The sequence below is a fragment of the Cyprinus carpio genome, chromosome A23 (assembly GCF_018340385.1).
Source record: "Cyprinus carpio isolate SPL01 chromosome A23, ASM1834038v1, whole genome shotgun sequence".
Classification (NCBI taxonomy): Eukaryota; Metazoa; Chordata; class Actinopteri; order Cypriniformes; family Cyprinidae; genus Cyprinus; species Cyprinus carpio.
In genome coordinates, this window is record NC_056594.1 from 23272755 (window position 1) to 23300029 (window position 27275).

At 34.8% G+C, this 27275-nt stretch overlaps 1 protein-coding gene across 1 annotated transcript in view; it reads left to right on the forward strand.

Annotated features, from left to right (window-relative positions):
• The window catches only part of LOC109048459 (cadherin-11-like), a 71237-nt gene that overhangs the window by 10951 nt on the left and 33011 nt on the right, over positions 1 to 27275 (forward strand). The window contains exons 2-5 of the mRNA XM_042713742.1: positions 11050 to 12032; positions 12065 to 12082; positions 26388 to 26682; positions 26836 to 26955. Coding sequence (XP_042569676.1) covers positions 11301 to 12032; positions 12065 to 12082; positions 26388 to 26682; positions 26836 to 26955 — 1165 coding nt within the window. The 5' untranslated portion in view covers positions 11050 to 11300. The remainder of the gene's footprint in view (positions 1 to 11049; positions 12033 to 12064; positions 12083 to 26387; positions 26683 to 26835; positions 26956 to 27275) is intronic.

Here is a 27275-nt window from a genome sequence, read left to right on the forward strand (position 1 = left end):
AAGATACAACCGTTCATCTTGGATTGCCCGAGGGTGAGTAAATTTTCAGCAAATTTTCGTTCTTGAGTGACCTATTGCTTTAATGCATTGCATTGTAGGATACATTATTCTGCAAGTGCATTCTGATTGTATGATGCACACATTTTGGCAAATGTTGTAGGTTTTCCAGGAATGCAGTACATTTAGGCTGTTTGCATGCTGCAAAATTATATACTGCAGGAATAGTATGAGTAGCATGGTGCTCTTCCAAATATAGCCAGAGCCAAAGTGAGTTTAATGGGTTGGGGAAAGAGGTTTAGGCCTAAGCAAAACTGAAGTGTACCAGAAGGGGCATGCGATGAGATGAGAAGGAAGGATACATTTGGAGAGGAAAGTTTTCTGTTAATATTGATGAGCAAGTGTTAATGTGATCCTAAAAGCAGCTCTAGCAGAGATTAAATTACCCCCCCCCCCCCCTTTTTTTTTTTTACCTTTGAGTGGGGCTGTGAAAATGGGTCAAAAAAGGGGAAAAGAATAGAAAACAGGGACTGAGCTGTAGAGTAAATCAAAGTTTTATGATCAGAAGCCTCCTAACACTTACTGTGCTCCCCTATGACGCAGAGCAGTGGTGAATTATAGAATAAATGAAAATGTGTTGTCTTTTTTCATCTCTTTGGTAAACACTCTAGTTTGGATCAATAAAAAGCAGCTGTACACACTTAAAGGGCCGGCCCATTCCTCATTTCCATTTTAATGAATGAGGCTGAATGAGCTATTGAGCAAGTTATAGTTGTGTTGTGGTGTAGAGACCTGGAAAAGTGTAGGATACTAAAAAGGATTTGTAGAAGTGCTGTGTGTGTATATGTAGGAGATTCAATGGTGTGCTTTGTTTTGGTATTAATACAAATAATTTAAAATATGTGACATCTACACTGTGAAGGTTTTATATTAGAAAGTAGAGGCCTATTTACACCAAAAATGAATATTTGATGCAAACATGGCTTAAGCAATGCACACCTTTTCATATATTTATCCTGTATATTTATGTATTTGTATATGGCACTATTATCATATTACAGTGAGTGAAATCTGTAATATCAGATGGCTTGTGTAAATATAGTGAATTAAAATTGTGTTTTGTAGTAAGTTGTAGTTGTCATTTAAATGTTGCTTGATATTGCATCACATGCTTATCACATGCTGGATCCTCTGCATTGAATGGGTGCCGTCAGAATGAGAATCTAAAAGCTGATCAAAACATCACAATAATCCACGAATAACCCACACCACTCCAGTACATTAATTAATGTCTTGTGAAGTGAAAAGCTGTGTGTTTGTAAGAAACAAATCCATCATTATGATGTTTTAACATCAAACGGTTGCTTCCGTCTAAAATATAAGTCCTCTATCCATAATATTGGTTTCTCCAGTGAAAAATGCCTCCTCTAAATCAGGAGAGAAAAAATGTTTTTTTATTTAGAAACATGCAGCTTTTCACTTCTCAAGACATTCATTGATGGACTGGAGTAATGTGGATAACTTGTGGATTATTGTGATGTTTTATCAGCTGTTTGGACTCTCATTCTGATGGCACCCATTCACTGCAAAGGAAACGTATAGTAGTTAGCTGACATGTAGTTGTAAAGTTATTTATAATTAGTAGAATGTCTGAATTGGGCTATCGAAATAAAGTGTAACCACTGATTTTGATTGGGCGTCAATGGTGAAAGTTTTTTTTTTTTTTTTTTTTTTTTTTTGCTGCAAGATGTAGTTCCAACACCGACCAGCATGGACTGACAGGACCTTGATCTGCCAAACTCTGAACTCTTGGGTCCCACTGAATGGATCCCAGTAAAATCTTCCTGTCTGCCACTGGTCAGACAAAACAAATAATCCCACCCCACCATTTGTTGATTCAGAAGTTAGGATGCGCAATCATGCATATTAAGTTAGGATAGGAAGTATTTTAACATCAAAAAATTAAGTTGAATTTGAATTTTTAAGTTGCAGTAAATAGATCTTTATGAAGGTCTTGAACACCAGGGAAGCTGTGCATATGCTATGTAAAAAGAGCTGTAATATCTGCTCGGCATAATAATGCTGAGTTTGTTTTTGAACAGCCAAGCTGGTAACTTGGTAATACAGAAGTGATCTGTAGAGGGAATACTAAATTATTAAGTGTTTTAATGCAAATTATTTACTGCACATAAAATTTGTTAACCAACGTAAAAGCAAATCTCCCACTTTCTCCGTTTAGATGAAACGGTATGTTCGGAATGCAGTGCTAGCATACTGATTAAAACTCTACTGTTCAAAACTTTGGTATGTTGATAAGATTTTTATAATATTTTTTATAATAATTTCTAAACGTGTTTCTTATTCTCCCCAAAGGTGCCTTTACTTGTTAGAAAATATAGTATAACAGTAATATTGTGAAGAATTATTACAATTTAAACTACCCTGACTGTTTTCTGTTTGAATGTATTTTAAAATCTAATTTATTAGCTTTCAGCATCATTACTCCTGTCTTCAGTGTCACATGATCCTTCAGAAATCATTCTAATGTGTTTATTTGCTGCTCAAAAAACTTTTTTTTTTTGATAATTATTATCAGTGTTGAAAATAATTGTGCTGCTTCATATTTCTGTGGAAACTGATGCACTTTTTTCAGGATTCTTTGATAGATGGAGCAAGCTAAAAAGAACAGCAATTATTTGAAATAGAAATCTTTTGTAGCATTATCCTGTAAATGTCTTTACTGTCACTTTTGATCATCTTAATCAATTCTTGCTGAATATAAGGATTATTTGATTTAAAAATAATCTTACTGACCCAAACTTTTGAATGTCAATATTCTGAATATTTTCTAGTTTGTATTATTTAAAAAAGAAAATTATATCTCTTTTTTTAAGAGTGTTATTTCGGGAGAACGATAAGATGGATGGATGAGGGAGATAGGATGGAGGATTGAGGAAGAGAAATGCCTGGTAATTATAGTTCTTAAGTCTCGTTATGTTGGTGACAGGCTCCATCATGCCTTGGGGCTCAAAAGATCAATGGCTGGGACCTGACTCTAATGCTAACGAACTTCAGATCATTAAATGTATGGGTGCAGAACACAGGAATTAATTATACCGTTTATAGCTTCAATTTATCAAGCCAAGGAGATGTTTCTGATAGTTCGCACTCCTCAAGACGCTTGGCCTGGGGGGTCCTAATTCAGTATAGATCCAATTTGGATCCATGTGAAGGACCGTATTGAATTCACAGCCCAGCAAAGCAACACTTTAGAGGAAGAATCTTAAAGTTAATGTGGATGCTGTGGTGCTTGGGGCCTTCCGGAGTGAATGGTGGGAAATGTGATTCAAAATCAGGTGTCATGTTAATCATAAAATGCTACCTCATATAAAGAATTCACTGGCCTTATGACTGGTGTAGCATGCATGAATACAAAGCAACCTCTGACAGTCAGAAACAATATTATCAGCTCAGAGAGACTGACACAATTCCTTGTTGCTCAGCAAGCATAAACTGGAAACACGATGACAAGGAAAAACATAGCTTGTCACAAGCTTTATTCGTTTGTTCTCTGTCACTTACGTCAAAGGCTGTTGATTAATTCCTCTCAATCACACAAGTAAAAAATACTGTAGACACAGTAAAACTGGCTAGTAATGCATGCTTTTGTTGTAGTAAAGCTTGGATTTTGATACATATTTAAGATGCTGTAAAGATCAAATATGGTAAAATTTTATGCAGTTAAGCTTGAATGTAGTAAAATGGTAAAGCCAGAATGTAGTAAAGCCAGAATATGCTAAAAATACAGAAGACTTAGAAAAGGGGAAATATGGTAAAATACTTCAGTTGTTATTGTAAATATTTTAGATGTATTAAAATGTAGTAAAGCACTTGTGATGTAAGACAGAAAATGGTAAAATCTTTAATATGTGGTACAGCTGGAATATGGTAAAATGCTTAAAATATAGAAAAGCTTAAATAGTGTAAAATGCTTGAAGAAGTAATTGATTGATGTAGTGAAGTCGAAATGGTAAAATACTTGATGTTATATAGTAAAGTAATAAATATATGAAAGTACTTAAGATGTGGTAAATCTGGAATATAGTGAAAGACCTGAGATGTAGTAAAGCTGGAATATAGTAAAATATGTAAGATATAGTAAATCCAAAATATAGTAAAATACTTAAGATATGGTAGATCTGGAATATGGTAAAATACTATATGTATGGTAAAGCTGGAATATGGTAAACTACTTGAATTGTAGTAAAGCTGAAATACAGTATAATACTTGAGATGAGGTAAAACTTATATGGTAAAATACTTAGTATGTGGTAACTTGAATATGGTAAAATGTTCAGATGTGGTAACGGTGGAATATGGTAAAATGTTCAGATGTGGTAACGGTGGAATATGGTAAAATACTTGAGATGTAAAGTTGGAATATGTTAAAATACTTTATATGTTGTAAAGCTTGAATATGATGTGGCAAAGCTGGAATATGGTAAAATACATCAGATGTAATAAAGCAAAATGTAGTAAAATTCTTGAGATGCGGTAAAGCTGAAAATTGGTCAAATACATGAGATGCGGTAAAGCTGAAATTTGGTCAAATACATGAGATGTGGTAAAGCTGAAAATTGGTCATATACTAGATGCGGTAAAGCTGAAAATTGGTCAAATACCTGAGATACGGTCAAGCTGAAATTTGGTTAAATATTTGAGATGCGGTAAAGCTGAAATTTGGTAAAACACTTGAGATGTGGTGAAGCTGGAATATGGTAAAATGCTGAAAGGATAAAAAAGCTGACATATGGTAAAATGCTTGAGATGTAATAGGGAACATGAATGGAAATATCTTGGCATATATTAAAGCTGAAATATGGTAAAGTACTTGATGTATTAGAGCTGAATTGGTGTAAAATGCTTCATTTAGTATAGCTGGAATATGATAAAATGCTATAGATGTAATGAAGCTAAAATGTCAGAGGCCTGACCTGAACCCTTATTTCTCAGCATTAAACTGGACTCACAGTAACGAAAAAAAAAAAATGATCACACAGGTCAGTTTGTTCTGATCTTTATTATCTTGTTTACTGCCACATCCATCAAAGGCTGCTGATTAACTGGATTCAGTTGCATAAGTTTGGCCTTGACATTCCATTACAGCCATGTTCAGCCCACTCACTTCCACCTGTCTCTATTACTTTCTCCTGTGATACAGTTGCTGTCACCTCCACTGATGTGTGGAAACAAAATTGATCCACAGCCGGGGAGACGGCGGCCCGTACTGCGACTTTATTGCTTTCTATTAATGATGCGTTTCATGGCCGATGGTACAAGCTCTTACGATGTGAACACAGACCCAGGGCAAGCAAGACTGTCACAGGGATTTGTACTGTACATATCGCATATGCTTTATTCAGTCTGGGGTGGGCGCGATTCAGAATAAATTAAAGTTAATGTACTTTGCAGGGGTGCCGTGGACACCTGTGGTGATGCAGCGGCTTGATACAAAATGTTTTCTCATCTCTGACATTGCAGAGTTTAACTAAATGCCAATTCACTGCGATCGAAAACCAATCTTAGTCAAGGTCTAATGTGCTTGGCGTGCACTAGGTTGTGTCTTAATATTCTTCCTGAGAAGAGGGTCTGTAACAAAGTTTTGAGTTGAGCTCCAGGCATGTCTGTCTGAAGTTAAGCTTGTTTAAAAATACAAGAATCACTATCATTATAACTCATACTTAGTCAATTGAACAGACCCCTAAGTTTGGAATAATTAAGATTTTTTAAATGTTTTTGAAATAAGACTCTTTTACAAAGGCTGCATTTATTTAATAAAAAATACAGTAAAAAACGTTATATTGTGAAATATTATTACAATTTAATAGAACCATTTTCTATTTTAATACATTTAAAAATTTTATTTATTTCTGTGATGCAAAGCTGAATTTTCAGCATCATTACTCCAGTCCTCATGTGATCCTTCATTAAGATTTAATATATTTAGTTTTATTTTTATTTGTTTTATTGATATTATGATTTTTTGATGATTAATTTTTTTTAATTTTTGAAACAGTTGTTATGGTTGATTTTTTTATTATTTGTTTATTTATTTATTTTTTAATGAAGACATTAATCCTTGCTTTTTTTTTCAGCAAGGATGCATTAAACTGACCAAAAGTTACAATATATACAAGATATACAAGATATAGTGTTATTTTTTTTCCTTTTCAAATAAAAGCTGTTCTTTTGACCTTTCTGTTTATAAAATAATCCTGAAAAAATCGATCACAGTTTCCACAAAAATATTAAACAGAACAACTGTTTTCAGCATAAGGGTAACATTTTAGGATAGGGACCAATTCTCATTATTAACAAGTTGCTTATTAGCATGCATATTAGCATATTGGCTGTTTATTAGTACCTATAAAGCACTTAAAGGGCAGTTTTGGTTTAAAGGTTAGAGAGTTGGGTTCGAGTCTCTGTACTGGCAGGGATTGTAGGTGGGGGGAGTGAATGAGCGCTCTCTTCATCCCTCAATATCAGGACTGTCTTGAGCAAGACACCGATTCCCTAACTGCTTCCCGGACGCCACAGCAAAAAATGGCTGCCCACTGCTCCGGGTGTGTGTTCACAGTGTGTGTATGTTCACTACAGACTGTGTGTGTGCACTTGCATGGGTTAAATGCAGAGCACTTATTCCGAGTGTGGGACACCATGCTTCATTTCACTTCACAATATGCACTTTACATATTCTGCATGACCATATTCTACATCTTTAATCCTACCCAAAACCTAAACTTAAAAACTATACCTTATTAACTATTAATAAGTAGTAAATAGGAGTTTATTGAGCCAAAAGTCATAGTTAATAGTTAATTAATAGTGAGAACTGAACCATAAAATAAAAAGTGACCATATATACTCTATGCAAAATTTATACTTAACCACTAGTGAATGAAAATAAATATCATACACTAAGAATACAAATGTAACACTAAATAATCTCAACAAACTAAAACTGTACAGAATTCAAAGGAAAAATGATAGTGTTAACAGCTTGAGCACCAAAAAAGCAATACAATTTTGCACCACTTACGTTTTCTTGAGAAAATGTTAAAATCTAGTTTTTCGAAGTAAGTTTTCTTCTTTACTTTAATCTTGGGTAGCTCCCAGTTGTAAAGAAACACAATTACAAAATGCCACTTCTGTGCAGACAGTCACACAACTTTGATAATTGAAAGTTTGGATGTAGCCTGAGTCTCAGCTCTCCAACTAGCCTGAGCTCAGAGCCAGTCAGGATTGTGAAAGTTGACATTTGAGGTTTCCGTCTGAATCACTGATCAGAGATTACTTACACCACTGCGGGTGAGTTGCAGAGAGATGCACCGGGTTCAACATGACTGTATTGTTTTTTTTTTGAGAAATGCTAAGTACTCTTATCAAGGCATTTGAAGATGGATTCAGGCAAGTATTTTCATGTGTGTGTATGTGTGTAATTAGATAATCAAGGAAAAGGCAAAATAACAGCTCTTAAATTTAGCTCCAGTGCCATGGCCATAAGATTACATTTGCTGAAAGTGTGCTGTTATTTTCTGTCTAAATGTGTGAGGAGAGCTGCAGGGTTGGCTGGTTTAGGACAAGACTGTTTCTCTCCTGCTCTTAATCTGTTTAGGGAAAACTGTCTGACTGTTTAGACCACAACAAGATTTTAGAGAAAGCAAAAAAATGTTTACCAGCACAGGTAAGATACTTTAGATGCAGTAAAAATGGAACATTATAGATGCAGTAAAGCCAGAGTATGGTAAAAATAATTCAGATATGTACCTGTGTGAAAAAGAAGGGTGATTAATTGTATTAAATGTGCACTTGTAGTGTATTTCAAATCTTAAAATTATATATTTAAAAACTGTACTTAAGTACAATTTCATAAACGTTTCTTAACACACTTCAATACACTTTTAATAGGTGCATATTTTAAATAGCCTAATTATTATTTTTTTAATAATCTTGTCATGCTTTATATAAAACCATGTTATGATGTGCATGTTAACATACTAAAGCACATGTAAAGTACTTGACTTTAATTTTAACTGTAGTGTGTTATTTGATATTATATTTAAAGTTAATATATTTTACCTTATAATATTTTAATAATTTCAAATGTGTCTTTAAAAATATATTTAAATACATGGCATAAAAGCTCCAGAAGAAATGACAAGAAATTACATAAATGTATATTTTGCAAAAGATACTGACCAAACTTTAAAAAACAAATAAATAAATAAAAAATACAGATGTACTTTAACATAGAAAGTTAATTGCATTCAGTTAATTGCTGCTAGTAAAGTTCAGCTAATTGCATTTAATATAAATGTTAACTATAATACATTTTTTATTTAATTGCAATTAATATGCAATTAAGTGTCTAAAAACATTACAGTACATTCAGTTTGCGCTTAAGTATATTATTTCCATATTAAGTTAAAAGTATGCTAAAGTGTACGTCTTTTTCACAAAGGTAGTAAAGCTAGAATTTAGTAAAACACTTAAGTTGTATTAAAGGAAAGCTGTTGCACAGCTGAATTATTTTAAAATACTTTAAAAAATACTTTTAAAAGGACAATTTTTACAATAGTCTTGTTTAAAGGTGCTGTATAGGATTGACACCGAGTGGTTGAACTAGGTATTGGAGTCCAAATTCAAAATATTGGAGAGGGTTTTTTTTCACCCGGCCCCTCCTCCTCAGACTTGACGCACATGCAGGTTGCCAGATTAATGACACAAACAAGAACGAGTGCACTTGACGATGAATGAAATGAAATACGCTGTGTATTCTGCCAACTGGCAACCAGGGGTGCCGAAATACAATTGGGTAAATTGGCAGTGGGCGCGTTTCACAAACCAAAACAAAGACAGATTTCCGGCCCGGAATGTACATTTTCAAAGGAGAATAACTGACTGTAGCACTGTTTTTCAGATAAACAAGTATGTTAACTTAGCATGTTTCTTAAATATCTGCAAACATATTATGGAATTTTTATGCTTTAATAGAGTCAAAATCTTACATACAGCACCTTTAAAGGTAGTCAGTATTGCTTGTTGAAATGGTCAAGCGGTTTTTAGTTTAGATGTGCCTCTAAAAATGTGCTGTATAAGTGAATGAGGATATGGTTTGGTGCCTAACTGTAGCCTTAATATGGACAGCAATAACCTCGTCCGTACAGTTAGAAATAGCCCTGTAAAATGCTCAATCACGCAAATCAAAACATTTTCAAGACCCTGACTGTTTCAAAGTGCTTAGCCACCTAAAATGCAAGCCAGTAATTACATTTCATGAACATAAAGTTTGTGAGATGGCCAAGAGCAGTTTAAGGAATATTGCAATATTGGTTTTTGCTTCTAAAGCTGTTAAAAGATGTTGCAGGAAAGGTGCAAGATTTTCATTTATTTTGAACATGTTCAGACTAGACTAGCTGCCTGCTTTTGTCCATTTCACATAAATATAAAGCATATCCTTAAATAAAGTATAGATAGTAGATATAAAGCAATATACACTGCCCATCCAAAAAGAAAGTCACACACTAATATTTCATTGGACTGCCTTTAGCGTTGATTATGGCACGCATTCACCGTGGCATCATTTCAATAAGCTTCTGCAATGTCACAACATTTATTCCCGTCCAGAGTTGCATTCATTTTTCACCAGAATTTTGTATTGATGAAGATGATTGAGAGTCAGACCGCTAGGCAAAGTCTTCTCCAGCACATCCCAAAGATTCTCATTGGGGTAAAGGTCTGACTGTGGACTCTGGGGTGGCCAATCCATGTGTGAAAATGATGTTGCATGCTCACTGAATCACTCTTTCACAATTTGAGCCCGATGAATCCTGGCATTGTCTTCTTGGAATATGCTCGTGCCATCAGGGAAGAAAAAATTAATTGATGGAATAACCTGGTCATTCAGTATATTCAGGTAGTCAGCTGACCTCATTCTCTGGGCACATAACATAATCATCCATGCAGAAATTATCCAATGGGAGGATCTTAACTATTTGCTTAGTTAAATCCAGGTGGTGACTTTTTTTTTTTTTTTTGGACGGGCTGTGTATATCTGTTGTGTGTTGTTGTGATTCTTTACATCATACAGAAAAATTAATGTAAAATGTATTTTTGCATATAGTACACTCATGTAAAGCAATATAGTCTACGTGGAAAATCTCAGCTGCCTGATTTCTTTATCTTGTCACAAAAAGTAAATATATTATTGCCCAGCTCTTTATATAAAGTTGGATATACTGTATGTTCAACTGCATCTGCACACACACACTATACATATATAAAGTGATATAGCAAATGTCAACTGCATGATTGCTTGCAAAATGTCAACTATCATCGGCCAGTTTTTTATATATTTTTAAAGTGATATAGCAAATTATATATTATATATATATATTTTATATATATATATATATATATATATATATGTATGTCCAAATGTATTCGCACACGTATACTCATGTACGGTGATGTACAAAATATCTCAACTGCTTGATTGCTTGTATCATCGCAAAATGTAAACTATACTATTGCCTCGTTCTTAATCTGCTTAATTCGACTATAAGGCATGAAGAAAATTAAATATTATAACATTATGATTTTTCTGAAAATCTATAAATTATTTTAAATGTATTTTGAAAGGTAATTTTGTACAAACATTTCAAAAAGTGGATATCACACAAACTATTTTTAATTGGAGTGTCACATCTTTGCCCTTAAAGACTGATTTACCTTATTTTGGACAATAATGGAAAGTAACCATTCAGCTTTGGAAGACTACTTTAGAGAAGTTCCAGATTTCAAGTGATTGAAAGTTTTATGAACCCTTGCAAGTCATGCACTGTACCCATTTCTGTACCCATGATTCTCTGCAGAGACCCAAACTGTTGCCTAATTGAAACGGTGTTATTTATTCAGTAACCACAACTGCAGATCCCAATGACGTTTACTCATGATCAGCACTGATTCACATCCCCTTGTCTCTTTGAACAGGTTTCCCTGATCAAACCAAAACCATGGGAATCACCATCTGTGTTTAACCGGACCTGAACAGAGAAATATAATAATAAAAAAAAAAAAGTGGATAAGATGCTAAATGACCACTGAGACTCACAAAGAATAAGGAATTAATAAGAGGAGATGAGTGGATCAGCCTCCCACACTGCGAGACAGAGCGTGAGTGAAGGTCGATCTTATTGTTCTTCCCCCTGTGGCAAACATTGTGACTAATAACAACGTGAGGCATGATGAGTGGCCATATCTGGGCTGCATTGCTCTTTCTGTCCGTGTGCTTAGAGCTCGGGGGAAGCAGTGCTCATCTAAAAAGATGGAAGAGTGAGGAAACCACAAGGAAAGAAATTCAGGTGGAGCGTCTAGACGTGGAGGAAAGGCAAAGAGAGATGCCATTTGCCAACACAGCAGAAATGCCAAGTTTAGCAAAGAAAAATGAGGATAATTTGATGATTTCACCAAAAAGCAACAAAGGCGCAATTGAGTCTATATCAGGAGTGCATCATTCACAGACTGAAGAAACTGCAAAATCGGAATTTGAAATCGGAGTGACTCCTGTTTCGTTGTATGGCACGAGTATGAACACAGATTCTACTCCACATAATATGAATAATTATTATCCCAAATCTAAAGATATCCCTGAAATCACAAAGATGACATTATTAACTCTTAGCCAGGACTCTAGAATATCTAGAATATCTCAAGATCGTTTCATTCCCACTGAACTAACTCCTGCAGTAGAGGAAACTAAAACTGACAGATCCACTCAGGATGGCCCATCGGATGCCAGTGTGATCCCTCTGAAGCCTCCACCTGGGTTAAATAGCAGCGGACAGGAAGTGCAAACTGTAATGATGGGAAACCAGGAATCAGACAGCAGTGGTGATTTCCACAGGACCTTTACTGGACCGGATGAGATGCCTTCACAAACCCGCAGCCGTAGAAGCTGGATCTGGAACCAGTTTTTTGTTTTTTTGATGGATGTATTTGGTGAGAACCGGTGCTGATTGGACGGGTAAGGTGAACATTTGTATAATTCATTATTATGCCTGCATGCTAATTTAAAATAATTACCAACTTAATTTGATGAAACGTGTTTGCAACTCATTTTACTTCTGTAATCCAGCGTATTGAGTGAAACAAGGTATTCAAGATGAAAAGTGAAATGGCTTGGTTACATAAGATGAAAAGAAAAGTCTTTTCAGAAGAGGTTTTGGTAGGAATTGTGATAGGAAGAATTACAAATATATTTTCTTTGGAATAATGTGCACTGACAAATTTTCACAAAAAGACCTGGAAACTGTGATTTATATGTTGATTTTAAAGTAGAAGTAGAACACTGAAACATGATAATTCTGTCATTTACTTCATGAATCTTCATGCATTCCAAGCCTGCATAGAACACAAAAGATATTTTGAAAAATGTTTTTCATTGTTCATAAAGTCAGTGTCTTCAAAGAAAACGGAATGCAAGAAGAAAGAAATTCATATGTTTTACTGGTCAAAAGTTTGGTATAATTAAGACTTTTTCTATTTTTTATTAATAATATTATTAATACTTTTTTTCTTTTTGAAAGAAGTTTCTTTTGCTCACCAAGGCTGCATTTATTTGCATTTACATTAATGCGTTTAGCAGATGCTTTAGCGATTTACAGTGCATTCAGGATATACATTTTTTTTCACCAGTATGTGTGTTCCCTGGGAATTGAACCCATGACCTTTTGTGCTGCTAAAGCAATGCTCCACCACTGAGCCACAGGAACATCCTAATTAACAATACAGTAAAAACGGTAATATTGTGAAATATTATTACAATTTAAAATAACTGTTTGCTATTTGAATATATTTTTAAAAATGTAATTTATTACATTGTAATGCAAAGCTGAATTTTCAGCATCATTACTCCAGTCTTCGGTGTCACATGATCCTTCAGAAATCATTCTAATATGCTGATTTGTTGCTTGATTATCATCAGTTATTATTGGTGTTTAATTAAATTAAACACCCGTTTAATTTTAATTAAATAGGGTTCTTATTACTATCAGTGTTGAAAACAGTTTCTGCTTTTTGTGGAAACCATGAAAAAAAAATTTCAGCATATTAAAATTATATCTGAATGATCATGTGACACTGAAGACTGGAGTAATAATGCTGAAAATATGTGTGTGTGTATGTGTGTGTATTTTAATCAAATGAATGCAGACTTCGTGAGCATAGGAGACTCTCCAAAACACTAAAGTCTTTTTTTTTTTTTTTTTTTACTTTTGGTTACAGAATGTCTATCCCTTTAAGGTTATATTGAATTTTTCAAAATGTTTTAAGCTTGCAAACATGCCTATACTCTCCTCGTTGCTAAGCGGTTGCTTACAAGGTCCATTTGGAAGGTTCTTTTATAAATAAATCAAGGCTACTGCTGATAGGGTGGCCATACGCTCCGTTCAGATGGGACACGTCCTGGCCAAGATTTTAATATTGCCTAAAACATCCAAAGCAGTTTGACCAATAACATGCAGGTATTGTACATAATCGACCAATCGTGGGGCTGCACGTGAGAAGGTGAGATCTACAGGGAACGATCAAAGAGATGCAAATATGCTCACATGTTTGTTCTTTCGTTTGACTTGAAGCGTCGCTGCGCACCGATCAAAAAAGACACCAAAGTAGGCGCAAGAGCGTTTTGAAAGCAAAAGGAGCCGTCTGCTCTGCTCTGTATAGCTCTCATGAATGTCACACAGCGATCAACCTGCACAGTGCAAACAGCCAAAACCTGGATATTTTAGGCAATATTAAAATCCTGGCCAGGACGTGTCCCGTATGAATGGCTCATATGGCCACCCTACTACTGCAATACCTCAAGAGTTTATTAAACGTGGGACTTGGACAGTAATTATTAGATGTCCCCAGAAGAAAAGACTGCAAAACGCAATTACATGCTCACTGGTCACATTTAGAAACACATGCACAGACAAAGGCATGCACTAAAAAACCCAGATGCTCGCACACGCTCTGCACTGGATGGATCGCATTAGCTGCGATTTACACTGAGTAAGTTTGCCAGCTGCTTATACAGAACACAAGGCTTTAAAGAGTCTGGCGCTAAACCAACATGAGATCCAGAGAGCGCACCTCATAAATGTTGCATCCGCTTCTCTGCCTGTCACTGTGCTGACACTGTATCTGAGTAAATGTTTATCCGATGGGCCAGGACATGCTGTTGTCACTGTTTTTGTTCATCACGATGTGCCGTTTACCTGTGCGCGATCCAGAGAAGTGCATTGTGAATCAGTTATGGCTGAATGGAGGGCAACTGTCTCGGAGACAAAGCTGAACTTGACCGTTGCACTGCTGCGAGGCGAAACACAAGGCCAGACACAAGCACTGACATTGATGTATGAACTGGGAACTTTCCTATTGGATTTGTAGTCAAGCAATTGAATCGGGGGGGGTTGTTTAACATGACAAATAAGCTGGGTTAGATGTAGCAGTGCAGGTGGAGACCTCATGAAATCAAAATGAGAGTTTAGTCTATGTATGTTAGCTTTGGGGCGTGTACTTTTAAACATTTATTAACTTAAATTAACTGAATTAAGCAGGTTTTTTTTTTTTTTTTTCAAAAAATCCCTTCTCTTGCAGTCAACTAGCAATGGTAGCAAATCATGTTTTCTCTGTGACTCTAGTTTTGTTGTGTGACACAAGTGTGAACACAGATTCTACTTCACATTTTATGAATAATTATTATCCCAAAGACAAACAAACAAACAAACAAAAAAATCACAGAAATCACAAACACAGCAGTATTTCAGCCAAACTCCAAAATATATATTTTTTCCAATAAAATACCTTCTAGAAATGCTCTCTACCACCTGCAGTTGTCTTATTTAGTTATTTGAAATGGTAATAATATTTCACAAGATTACAGTTTTTACTGTATTGTTTTTAAATATAAAATAAATGCAAATAAATTAAATGCAGTGTTGGTCATGATAATTGTTTTATTTAAATTTAATTTGTATTTTAGTGCTAAAATTGTAGTGTTTAAGAGTATCTTTGTTGTTGTAGTCCAATCAATGCTAGAGGTGCATAAAATGGCACACTTCACCTTTAAGAGATTCGTACCCAGCACAGCCTTTGCTCTACAAACACAAAGGAGCCACTTATAGGTCCATTTAAATGCTACAGTGACCTCCAAGTGTAGACGTGCTAGAAGCAACTATTCAATATTTTATTCTCTCAAGGACCTCAATATTTGTATTTATCATTGAGAAGTCGAGTGTGCACATATGTGTGTGTGAATGTGTGCATTGTGCCTCATTTGAACTCATTAGTGGAGGAAGAAACACGCGTAGGAGAGAAATGCATGTGGTGTTTCTGAAAGAACAAATGTGGACACTGGAGAATCAAAAAGAGAGAGAAACGGCTAGATCAAGGAGAAAAGTGTACAACAGTGTGGATGAAAGAAAATGAGGGGTGGGGAGGGGCTTTTCTTGCTGGGAAACTCATCAGAGATCATTTCCCAAATTTCAATCTTTTTTTTTTATTTTTTTATTTTTTTATTTTTTGTCTTTTTTTTTTTTTTGTTGTTTTGTTTTTTTTGCGTATTGGATTCATTTCATTCCCACAGTGCAACATTGTAGTGTACAGATGATTGCAGTAGAGCAATTAAAGCACAAATCTGAGAGAGAATGATTAGGAGATTTATATAACAGATTTGAGAGGAGGTGAAAAAAACAAAGAAAATGGGATACGGAAATACAGATTGAGGTTCAAGATGGTGTCTCAAATCAAGTACTTCTGCTGCACTAGTAGTTAATCCAAACAATTCTGCCCTACAAACTGAGATTTCTCTCTCTCTCTCTCTTTTTTTTTTTTTTTTTTTGATTGTGCAACTTGTTCAAGGAATAATTGACCCAAAAATAACCATTTGCTAAAGATTTACTCACCCTCAGGCCTTTGATGAACAGTAGATGAGTTTGTTTCTTCATCAGAACAGATTTGGAGAAATTTTAGCATTACATCACTTGCTCACAAATGGATCCTCTGCAGTGAATGGGTGCCGTCAGAATGAGAGTCCAAACAGCTGATAAAAACACCACTCCAGTACATCAGTTAACTTCTTGAGAAGCCAAAAGCTGCTTGTTTGTAAGAAACAAATCCTTCTTCCATTCCACTATATGACACTAATTGTTTTACATTCATTTCGGCCCAAAACAAAACTTTCGATGAAGGCTAGAAGATACTGTACATTGTGTACGGACGTTTTTTCAGTAGCAGTTTTTGTGTGATTTGATAAAGCCTAGGCTACATGAAGAGAATTTGCATGTCAAGCGTCGTCCTATCTAATCCTTCACTTGGCACAGTTACATCTTTTTATCTTTAAAAGCCATTGATGTCACTTTTTTTCAACATCGTTTTTGACTGTGCAGTGACTTGTACTGCCACCTAGTGGAGATTACAACTCATTTGGAGCTGATTGAACTTAACCTTCTGCATACAGAACAAAGTGTTTTCGTGTGATACTTGCACTTTTCCCACCTGCGACACATGACGCTGCTTTTTGTCTGGTGTGCAAAGTATACTATTATAGTATTAATTAATATTTTAATGTAGCTTTTATTTTTATCATTTTAGTTTTATTTTAAGTTTTAGTGATTTTGTCATGTGATTTTGTCTTTAATGCATTTAATGCACAATGCATTACACCCCTGGCTCTTAATGCATCGTGTTTCCTTCTGGAGCATCAGTAAGCATTTGAATTTTTTGTAATAGTTGCATATGAGTCCCTCAGTTGTCCTCAGTGTGAAAAGATGGATCTTAAAATCATACAGTCATTGCTGGAAAGGTTTCAAATACACAAAAGATGCTGGAAAACCAAAATATTTATTTGACCTGAAGGATTTTTCTGAAGAACAGCAGGCAGTTTTAACTGCTCAGGACAAACAAGGGATTCAGAAACAACTACCAGAAAAAAAAATAATTAAATAAAAAAAAAACAATTGCTTGACAATTGCCTGAAATTAGACTAATGCAGTATATAATTATGTGGAAGAGTTGTTTTATTCCATTACATTTCACTTCTAGTCTACTTTGGTGTCTTTCATCAAATTGCTGTTGCAGCCACTTCATGTCATGTCTAATAACACCCTGTACCCGCGGTAAAATCATAGCGCTTTAGCCGCTGACAACATGTCACCGAACAACACAGAATAAGAGCTTGTGCTCATTTTGCACAGAACGGGAAAGAGAGCTGAAAAATCTGGATGAGACAGTGGTTGAGCAGACGTGGGCAGCAGTTTGTGATGTTTCTTTTTTTCTCACACGTTCCGCTGTCTTGGCCTTCTCTTGCTCTCTTTAGTTTTCTCACACTTTCATTGGCTGATTGTCATTGCAGCTGCTGGTTTGACTAGTTGCAGCGTGTCTATTATATTTTTTAAATGTGTATTTTTTTTTAACATAGTTTCTCTTATTTTTATTGATGCTTTGTAATAAGATAACACAAAACTAAAATAAAGCAATTAAAAAATATATACCCATTGAAAAAAATACAGTAAATTCATTACCTTAAATAGATTATAGTTGAACTGGAAACAATATTAAGCTTCACGTGTCTTGCAGAATCATTTGAATTATTTGTATAAAGAATTAACAGTATTGATGCCTTTAATAATAATAATAATAATAATAATAATAATAATAATAATAATAATAAAAACATTTATTTTAGGCTATTAAATCATATAAATAATATAAAATACAATTTGATTACTAAATGATTTTTACTCAGCCACTCAGTATAATAATTAGTCTATTGTATGATTTGATTTGATTTTTTAATAATAATAATAATTATTATTATTATTATTATTATTATTTTACCATAATCACTGACACATTTTTTTTTCTGTTGTTGTTTCTGTTATGTTTATTAATGCTGTAGATAAATAATAATAAAAAATAGATAGCAATAGATGAAAAGAAATAAAAAGATGATGATAAAAATTATTTTTATTAATCAATTTAATCAATGTATACATTTTAAAATAAATTATTATTATTATTTAACTTCTTATCACTGGAACCTTTGGTTTGGCTATACTGAATAAAATAAAATATAATAATAATAATAATAATAATAATAATTATTATTATTATTATTATTATTATTATTATTATTATTTGTTTATTGTTTGTTTGTTATTTTTTCTTTTTATTTTTATAATTGAATTTGTGTTTGTAGTTTTTGTTAGTTTTAGTATAAGTTGAGTCACAGTTTGTCAATAAGTATACACAGTAGAAGAAAGTCCACGTTCTGGATGTAAATGATCAAGTTGAACACATTACACTATGGGATTTAGTGCCTTTATACTGCACATTTTGGCAAATATAGGTAATCTTTCTATGTATTTAGAAAAAAAGAGTATTATATTATTATGCAATTATGAACGTATCCGAGATTAAAACTCTGAATACTAGTGCTGAAGGAGGCAATGTGCGTTCTCTCAGCCTGCCATTAGTTGGCAGGTTAAGGGATGTCCACTTGTCACTGTTTAGCTTGGAGGGGAAGTTAGAGATGGTTTTGGCGGTCCTGAGCTAGTAGTGGTGGGTTTATGGATGTTCACTCAGGCTTGGCACTTTTGGAAGCTTTTGACAGCTCTTTGCTCAGTGTGTGTGTGTGTGTGTGTGTGTGTGTGTGTGTGTGTGTGTGTGTGTGTGTGAAGCTGAGGGTCTTAATTTAAGTGTAGGCAGTCAACCTGCCCATCACTAGACCATGAGCAGAGCTGAAGTCCATCTTAGCATGTGGTCAGTTTTGACACACTGTCTGTAAGCAGATCAATACAGTCCCTGGAAAATGTGTGTTCTGTGTACATATCTGTTCCTATAGTGATTGTGTTTCTGTGTATGCTGTGTAAATTTAGGTTTGTGTCTTTATGCATTGTGTGTATCTGTAGTGTTTACTATTTATTTTATTTTAATTAATAATAAGGTTTGATCTCTATCCATCCATTCATCTATTGATTATTTATTATTTTATTATTATTTAATTATTTGATTAATTCATTTACAGGGCAAATGTGCCAGTGATGGTAATAAAAAGTAAAAGTAAAAAACAAAATTACATTATTTTTGTATTTCATTTGAAAATGCAAATCAGAAATCATACACTTTGGCAACCCGTTTCTGTTCTGTATTATGACCTATTATTTCAACAGGGGAAAATGTAGGATGGAGCTTCTTGATGAGTTGCACACAATAAGACCAGACCAGTGAATAGGGTACATTTTGATTTCATTTTGGCTTTAAATAAGTGTACGTCTGTGTTAGTGTGCATGTTTTGACTGGTTAGAGTAATAGGCAGTGAATGTGCTTTGACATCATGGTCATGCTGTGTTCTGAAACTCACACACGCGTGAACACAGACCGCTCAGCCCGCGGCTTCATGTAGCTCACCACAGAGAGAGAGAGAGAGAGAGAGAGAGAGAGAGAGAGAGAGAGGCTCATCTAAGCTGCTCTTTGATGCCATGCTCTTTTCCTCGTCTGACACACAGCAATGTTTGCTTTATTGCCTCCCAAAATCAACCAAGCGTGCCTCCTGTGTGACCCCCTCAGGACAGGAAGTCTCTCTGACTGCAGGAAGTGTAAATCTTTCCCACTTCACATCACTCGTGGCTGAATTTGTCTTTGGCTCTGCGCTCTTAGGAATTCAAGGATGAATTCCCTGAATTGCAGAGAACATTTGTCAGTGTGTCGGGTTTGAGACCGCTGTCAGCGGGTTTTGTAAATACATTACAAAAGCTCCAATCTTCCGAAATGAAACAAGGAGGACTATTGAATTGTTTTCTGTCTGTCACGGATGTTGCTTGTCAAATTGTATGGTACAACCAATGAGATTTTGGGTAAAAGCCAAGGCAGGCTTTGCAACATCACAGTGTGTCTTTTATGTCTTTTTATGTTAAGACAGCTCACAATGGGCGGCATTTTATATTTATCAATCACGTCACATACTGACATCCTCATTGATATGTGAAATTGAAATGTTCCTGCACAAACTCAAGCAAGATTTTGGCTAATGTTAGCAATATTTTGCCTGTAAACAAAAGGAAAAGAATGTCTGAAATGATAGATGCAATTTGTGGAGTGCTCATTTATCAGAGCATCTATAGGGACAAAAGTACTGAGACACCTGACCATTACATCAACAGGGCCATTAATGACATCATCAATACATACAGTAGACATTATAATGAATTGGGTCCCCCTTTTGCAGTTAATAACAGCCTCCACTCTTCTGGGAAGGCTTTTTGGATGATTTTAGAGTTTTTCTGTGGTAATTTTCTTTCTTGGTCTTGCCGCTCTGACTGGTGCTAATATGTATTAGAACTGATTTTGAGATCTACTTGAATGCTTTGTTGTGTGTTATTCTCTCTTTCTTTCTTCAGAAGAGCGACTCCTCCTCTGCCTCTCAATGTCACACATGCATGCTCTCTCTCTGAGTACAAATGGCTTCAGAGTGCATTAAAGAACTCGGCGTACCTCAGAGCTCTTATTATGATCAAAAGCCTTCATCCCTCTCAAATTTTCAACCAACCAGTGGATGTTACGAATGTCTCAGGCAGTGTTCGCAATACCACACTACCATACTGTAAATTTTTTTTTTAAATGGCCAATGATAAAAGTAAAATATCTTAATTGAAATAAAGTTCAAAAACAATCATTTTGCAGAAATTTTAATTAAAGGTTTCACAGAAAGAAAAAAATATGATATTTTCAATTATGATATTTTACTTGAATTTTACGGTTTTTGTTTGCCAGTCATTTACCATTTCTTTACGGGACTTTTTTTTTTTTTTACAGTGCATGCAGTGCTGAAGAGCATCTAACTGAAAGTCTCAATGCTATACACTACATGTGTTTTCAAAATACTGTTGTTTCCAAAAACATGCTACTTTTCTCATCTAGTAGTAGTATAGTGTGACAAAATGCCACATAGCTGGTTTTTAATGTCACATTGTATTGTGCACACAGCTTTTACAGTTGAGCGAGTTGAGGAAATAATGAAATGCTCTCCCTCAAGTCTCCCTTTCAAGCCACTTTAGGAAATTCAGAGTTTGTTCAGGTGGTTAATGTAAATTACTAAATTTTTAAAGTGTTTACAACACTCTTTAAATGTCAACCTACAGTATGCAATGAATTATTTGAGTTCTGTGTCATTTTAAATCACATCAGTTTTGTGTGTGTGTGTGTGTGTGTGTGTGTGTGTGTGTGTGTGTGTGTGTGTGTGTGTGTGTTTTTGTATCACATCAGTGTTGTGTGTGTGTGTGTGTGTGTTTGTGTTTGTGTGTTTGTGTTTTTTTTTTTAATATATGATTTTTTTTTTTTGAATATTTGATTTTTTTGTACTGTGGGGTCAATAAAAAGAAATAATACTTTTATTCATCATGGACAAATTAAATTGATCAAAAGTGACAGTAAAGACATTTATAATATTACAAAAGATTTCTATTTTAAATAAATGCTGTTCTTTTGAACTTTCTAACCTGGATCTGGGAAAAAATGTATCACAGTTTTCACAAAAATACGAATCAGCACAACTGTTTTCAACATTGATAATTAAAGTTGTTTCTTGAGGATCAAATCATATTAGAATGATTTCTGAAGAATCATGTGAGACTGGAGTAATGATGCTGAAAATTCAGCTTTACGTCACAGGAATAAATTACATTTTCAAAACTATTCAAATAGAAAATAGTTATTTTAAGTTGTAATAATATTTTACAATATTTGCTGTATTTTTGATCAAATAAATGCAGCCTTGATGAGCATCAGATACATCCTTCAATGACATTTAAAAATCTCACCGACCCAAATCTTCTGAATAGTATTTAAAAAATTATCATCACAATCATTTTTTGTTTAGCATCTTTTGTATAACTAATTACTTTTTCATAGACTATGCAGCAATTTAATTACTTTGAATAGGTTGTAAATTTAACTGGAAACAATATAACATAATTTTTAACATTCCATTCTTGTCAATTTTTTTTTTTTTAATTTTTAAGTTATTTTATTTTTTTTTTTGATTTAAAATTTTGGTTTTTTTGTATTTTCTTGTTTGCTCATTCAGTTTTATTGTTTTTTTTGAGTTAAAAAAACAAGTTTTTTTTTTTTTTTTTTTTTTTTTTAAGCATTGCAAACAGCATCTGTGTGAGTTAATGCAGTGCTGTTCCTCCAGCGAGTGTGTGTTCCATTGAAGGATGAGTGTTAATATGGGATTATGAATCCATGTTCTTACCTCACTTATTTAAAACATTCTGACAGCTTGTGCACTTGTATTCTGCTACGGCTGAGCGCTGCCATCTCTGAATATTCAGCTCCGGTCTGACGTATGCAAATGCATCTGTGTGTGTGTATTATGGTATTTTCAGAGCTAATTTGTAGATTTAAATATACATGCTGTCAGATGCACAGCAGTACAGTGCTGGAGTTTATGAGGTGATGAGAGAAAATGCACATGATAATGAGGGATGATCAATGCACAGATCGGTTAATCCAGACGGGTCCAGCAATCCATATATTTCTACAGTATATATTTATGTGTGGCTAATACAATCTTAAAGAATAATGAATAATAAGAATAGAATAGAAAATAATATAAAATAGCAATCAGAATAGAATAGTTAAGCCAAAAAAAATACAAAAAAGTGCTATAAGAGTAGTTTTTTTGCACATTTATTTATTTATTGTTTTATTGTTTTTAATAGCATTGTTTTTTTTTTTGTTTTTTTTTTACAGTTTAGCATTTTCTAGTATATGTGCACCACATATACTATATAAAGATTGTATGTCTGTACTTGCTGTATATTTGTGCTGAGGATGTGGGAGTGTGTTTGATGCCTTGGTAGTTGAGAGTCTAAAAAGTACAGAGAAATGGGTTGGAGAGAGTCAAAGAATTGAAAAAGAAAGGAAAAAGATTGAAAGTTGTCACTGTTTTAAGGCTAAAAGCAGGGGGAAGAGGTTTTAGATGCAGGAGGAAAGAACCTAAGAGCTCCTTTAATCGCAAGCTCCCTCAACCCACTTCAGTTTCCCAGCATGCCGAGCGTTAGTGTGATCACAGGATGGGAAACCACTGCAAAGCCTTCTTCTGACCACACACACTCTTTCTGTACTAAAGTACTACTCCAAAAAGCTGTGTGAACAAGACAAAGATAAGAAGACCAGACTGAAGGATGAATAATCAGCTCACTTCCTCTCTCTCACCCTGACCCAGCTTAGAAATAATAACTTAATTCCCATTAAACTATCCTCTCCTCCCTCACACACAGTTATAGATGCAGACAAAGACAGAATATTAGCTATCGAAAACGTGGGGCTCCATAAGACTGGAAGATGGATGGATAAACATGACAGAGGGTTGTTAGATTAGGGTTACCCAGATGGACAAACAGAAAGACGGAGAGAGGGAGAGAGTGAAACAGATGGACAAAGAGGGTGTGAGGCAAACAGCTGAGAGGAGAACATGAGGAAAAAACAGATGGACATGTAGACTGCCATTGTGTGTGTGTGTGTGTGTGTGTGTGTGTGTGTGTAGGTGAAGGGGAAATCCAGAGAATGGTTATGTCACAATACTAGCATACTGTTCATATTACATCTGAAGTGTGCAGATAAACAGATATTGCCCACCTAATTAGCTTCAATGTTCAATAGTTTACTGCTTTTTGTAAGTAGCCTGCAATGTCAGACTAAGCATAGCAGTGCTACTACATTTGTTCAGTACTGTGACAGTAATTCAGCATTATTTTATTATTTATGTTATAAGTGAGTGACATGACATACAGCCAAGTATGGTGACCCATACTCAGAATTCGTGCTCTGCATTTAACCCATCCAAAGTGCACACACAAAGCAGTGAACACACACACACACCGTGAACACACACACACCGTGAACACACACCCGGAGCAGTGGGTAGCCATTTTATTCTGCGGCGCCCAGTTGGGTGTTCGGTGCCTTGCTCAAGGGCACCTCAGTCGTGGTATTGCCGGCCCAAGACCCGAACCCACAACCTTAGGGTTAGGAGTCAAACTCTCTAACCATTAGGCCACGACTTCACCACGACATCCCCTTATATGTTACGTTACATTACATTGTGTTATGTTTTATGTGTTATGTTGTTATTTTCTTTTATTAAACAGCTTAAAACAGATAATATGGAAGGCTGTTTCTACCACTGAATAAAAAATAGTTGACTTTTTATCTCACACTGACTTTATAACACAATTGGGAGTAAATTCAGAACTGTCAGAAATAAATCCACAAATATAAGTCCTTTTTCACCTTCAGATTTGGACTTTATAACTTTATGATTTGAAATAATAACCATAAATTGTCCAGCAACCATAAGCCATTGTAAAAGGTATTTTTTTTTTTTTTTTTTTTTTTTTAATTCAAGTCATTATTTATAAACCAGGTAATGACTATAAATGGTCCAGCTAGAAACCAAGTAATTTGATTATAACACTTTTTGTTTGTAATTAACCATTAATTCACAACTTAAAAATTAAAATAATAGTTTTAAATGTTTGCTTTATATGAAATTATATTATATTTTATTTGTTTGTTTATTTATTAAAATGCTACTGCTTTTAAAGCTTGCGAATTCTGCTAGTCAAATGGATCAAAAATGTATTTTGTATGTACCGTTGAAAAAATCTGATTCATTGTAGTGAATTAGTTTGCTTGTACAGGTTATACAAATGAACCTATTCAATAAAGGATTCAGCGATTCTTTTGTGTCCATGTTGTGTCAGTGAAGTCCTTATGCAGTTTAGGTATTTTTTTTTCGGGTAAGTGTGTGTGTGTGTGTGTGTGTGTGTGTGTGTGTATATATATATATATATATATATATATATATATATATATATATATATATATATACATATGAACTAATATCAACCAATATTTTTAATGTCATTATGAACCATTATTTAATCAGACTGCCAAGATTTAAAATGATTTTCTGGATTCAAAATGCAAAATAACTCCTTTTTTCATTATTTATTTGGAGGGATGACAGGCCGTGTTATGTTTATTATATTTAAATTTAAAGTAGACTGCAGTATGCAGTGAACACTGTGCAGCTTGTATTCTATTGTGTTTTTCGTAGCCAAAGCATGTTTGGTTTTACAGGTTTATTTGGCACATTTATGTTCATGTTCTCACAGTTCCCCTGTGACCTTATTGGTCGGCTGAGCTAATGAATTTTCTGCCCGGCCAATCATCAGCCCCCTATCAGTACAAAACCACCTGGAGTTCCTCCTATCAGGCACACTGGATATCTGGATACAGAGGTCTTTTTTAGCCCCTGGTGAAAGGTGCCCTTTTACAGTGATCCTGGATTAGTCTGCCTGCCCAGAGCTCAACCAGACCAATTATGACTTTGTCGGAAAGTATTAAAAGGGAAATGTTTTTTATTAGTACTGGCTGCAAAAATGAGGAAGCCACTCGTTTATTACGGACAGTTTTTCCAGATATCATTTTTTAAACTCTATATTAAATAGAAAAAAATATTACATTTGTGTGGTTTGGTCTTAGAGGATCTCAGTCACAGAAAACTACAAACACATCTCCTTACCTCATGGAGTTATTTATTCACTCTTAAGTCATTATCATCACGGGATGTTTTTAGAGAAGAATATTAGCCAAGTGAGAAAATAGCATTAAATTTTGGTAACAGCTTCTGTGGTGCCTGTGTATAAAATGCATTATACATTTGGGGAATATTGCTCTTCATATCTCAAAGTCTACTTTAGATCTACCTGCCATCTTTCAAGTATGCGGCAAACATTTATGAATAAGACATATATATGTGTATGTGGCTTGAGAAATTTGTTTAAAAGTTTGGGGATGGTAAGATTTTTTTAAATGTTTTTGAAAGAAGTCTCTCATGCTAACCAAGGCTGCATTTAATTGATCAAAAATACAGTAAAAAATGGTAATATTTTTTTTGTTTGTTTGTTTTTTTTAGTATATTTTAAAATGTATTCCTGTGATGCAAAGCTTTTTCTGTTATGCAGATTAGCTACTTAAGAAATATTAGATTATTATCAATGTTCAAAATGTCTTCAACCAAATTATTAGAATATACTACATTATATAGCCTATCGTAGAAAGTAAAAGCAGTTGCAATACAATACATATCATATAGCATTATGAGTGCCTTTTATACTGTGCATACAGGCTTCTAAGAAATGGAATTTGTTGATAATTTTGAGAATTTTCTTACATATTTGTGTATGTGTTTTTCTATCATTTATTCATTCCTCCAGCTTCATTCGAGTGTGGACAGGGGTGATGGACGAACCAAATACATATTAAAAGGTGAGGGGGCCGGTTCGGTGTTCGTTATTGACAGCAGAACAGGGAACATCCACGTCACCAAACCCCTAGACCGTGAGGAAAAGGACCAGTACCGCCTTATCGCCACGGCAACAGACCGGCAGACCGGCCGAGCCCTGGAGCCTTCATCCCAGTTCATCATCCGTGTGCAAGACATCAACGACAACCCACCTGTGTTCCAGGGCGGCCCTTACAGCGCCACCGTGCCTGAGATGGCCAACATCGGTACTGCGCTTGACTGCACACACGCAAATGCCCTCTGACTGCTGTCAGCTGTGTTTGGGAGAAAAGACGGAGGGTCACATGCTCATTGAACCTTGACTTTGTCAAAACTACCTTTTATTTCATCTCTCTCTCTCTCTCTCTCTCTTTCCCTAGGCACATCGGTTATTCAAGTGACAGCCACAGATGCTGATGATCCAACGTATGGGAATAGTGCCAAACTTGTGTATTCAGTGATTCAAGGCCAGCAGTACTTCACCGTGGACCCGCAGTCAGGTATGTATTCAGTTTTTTTCTTTATGTTTAGAAATGCAATATTTTATATTATGTCTCTCAAGGTTAGTTTATAAAAGGCACATTTTACATACAGCTTGCAGCAGCTCAAAGCCTCTTTTGGCATTAAATATATTTTGCTGACTTGTGTACTTACATTATCCCAAATGTTTCCAAGAATGTTTAAATCTAGAGAATTAAGCAATTTTAAATAGTGTAATGGACCGTGTCATTGCGTCGCCTGCCATTAATGTCATACACCCTCGATTTCTGGATTTATTTAGTAGAAAACATGGAAACACCAAAGATGCTTTAATATGTTA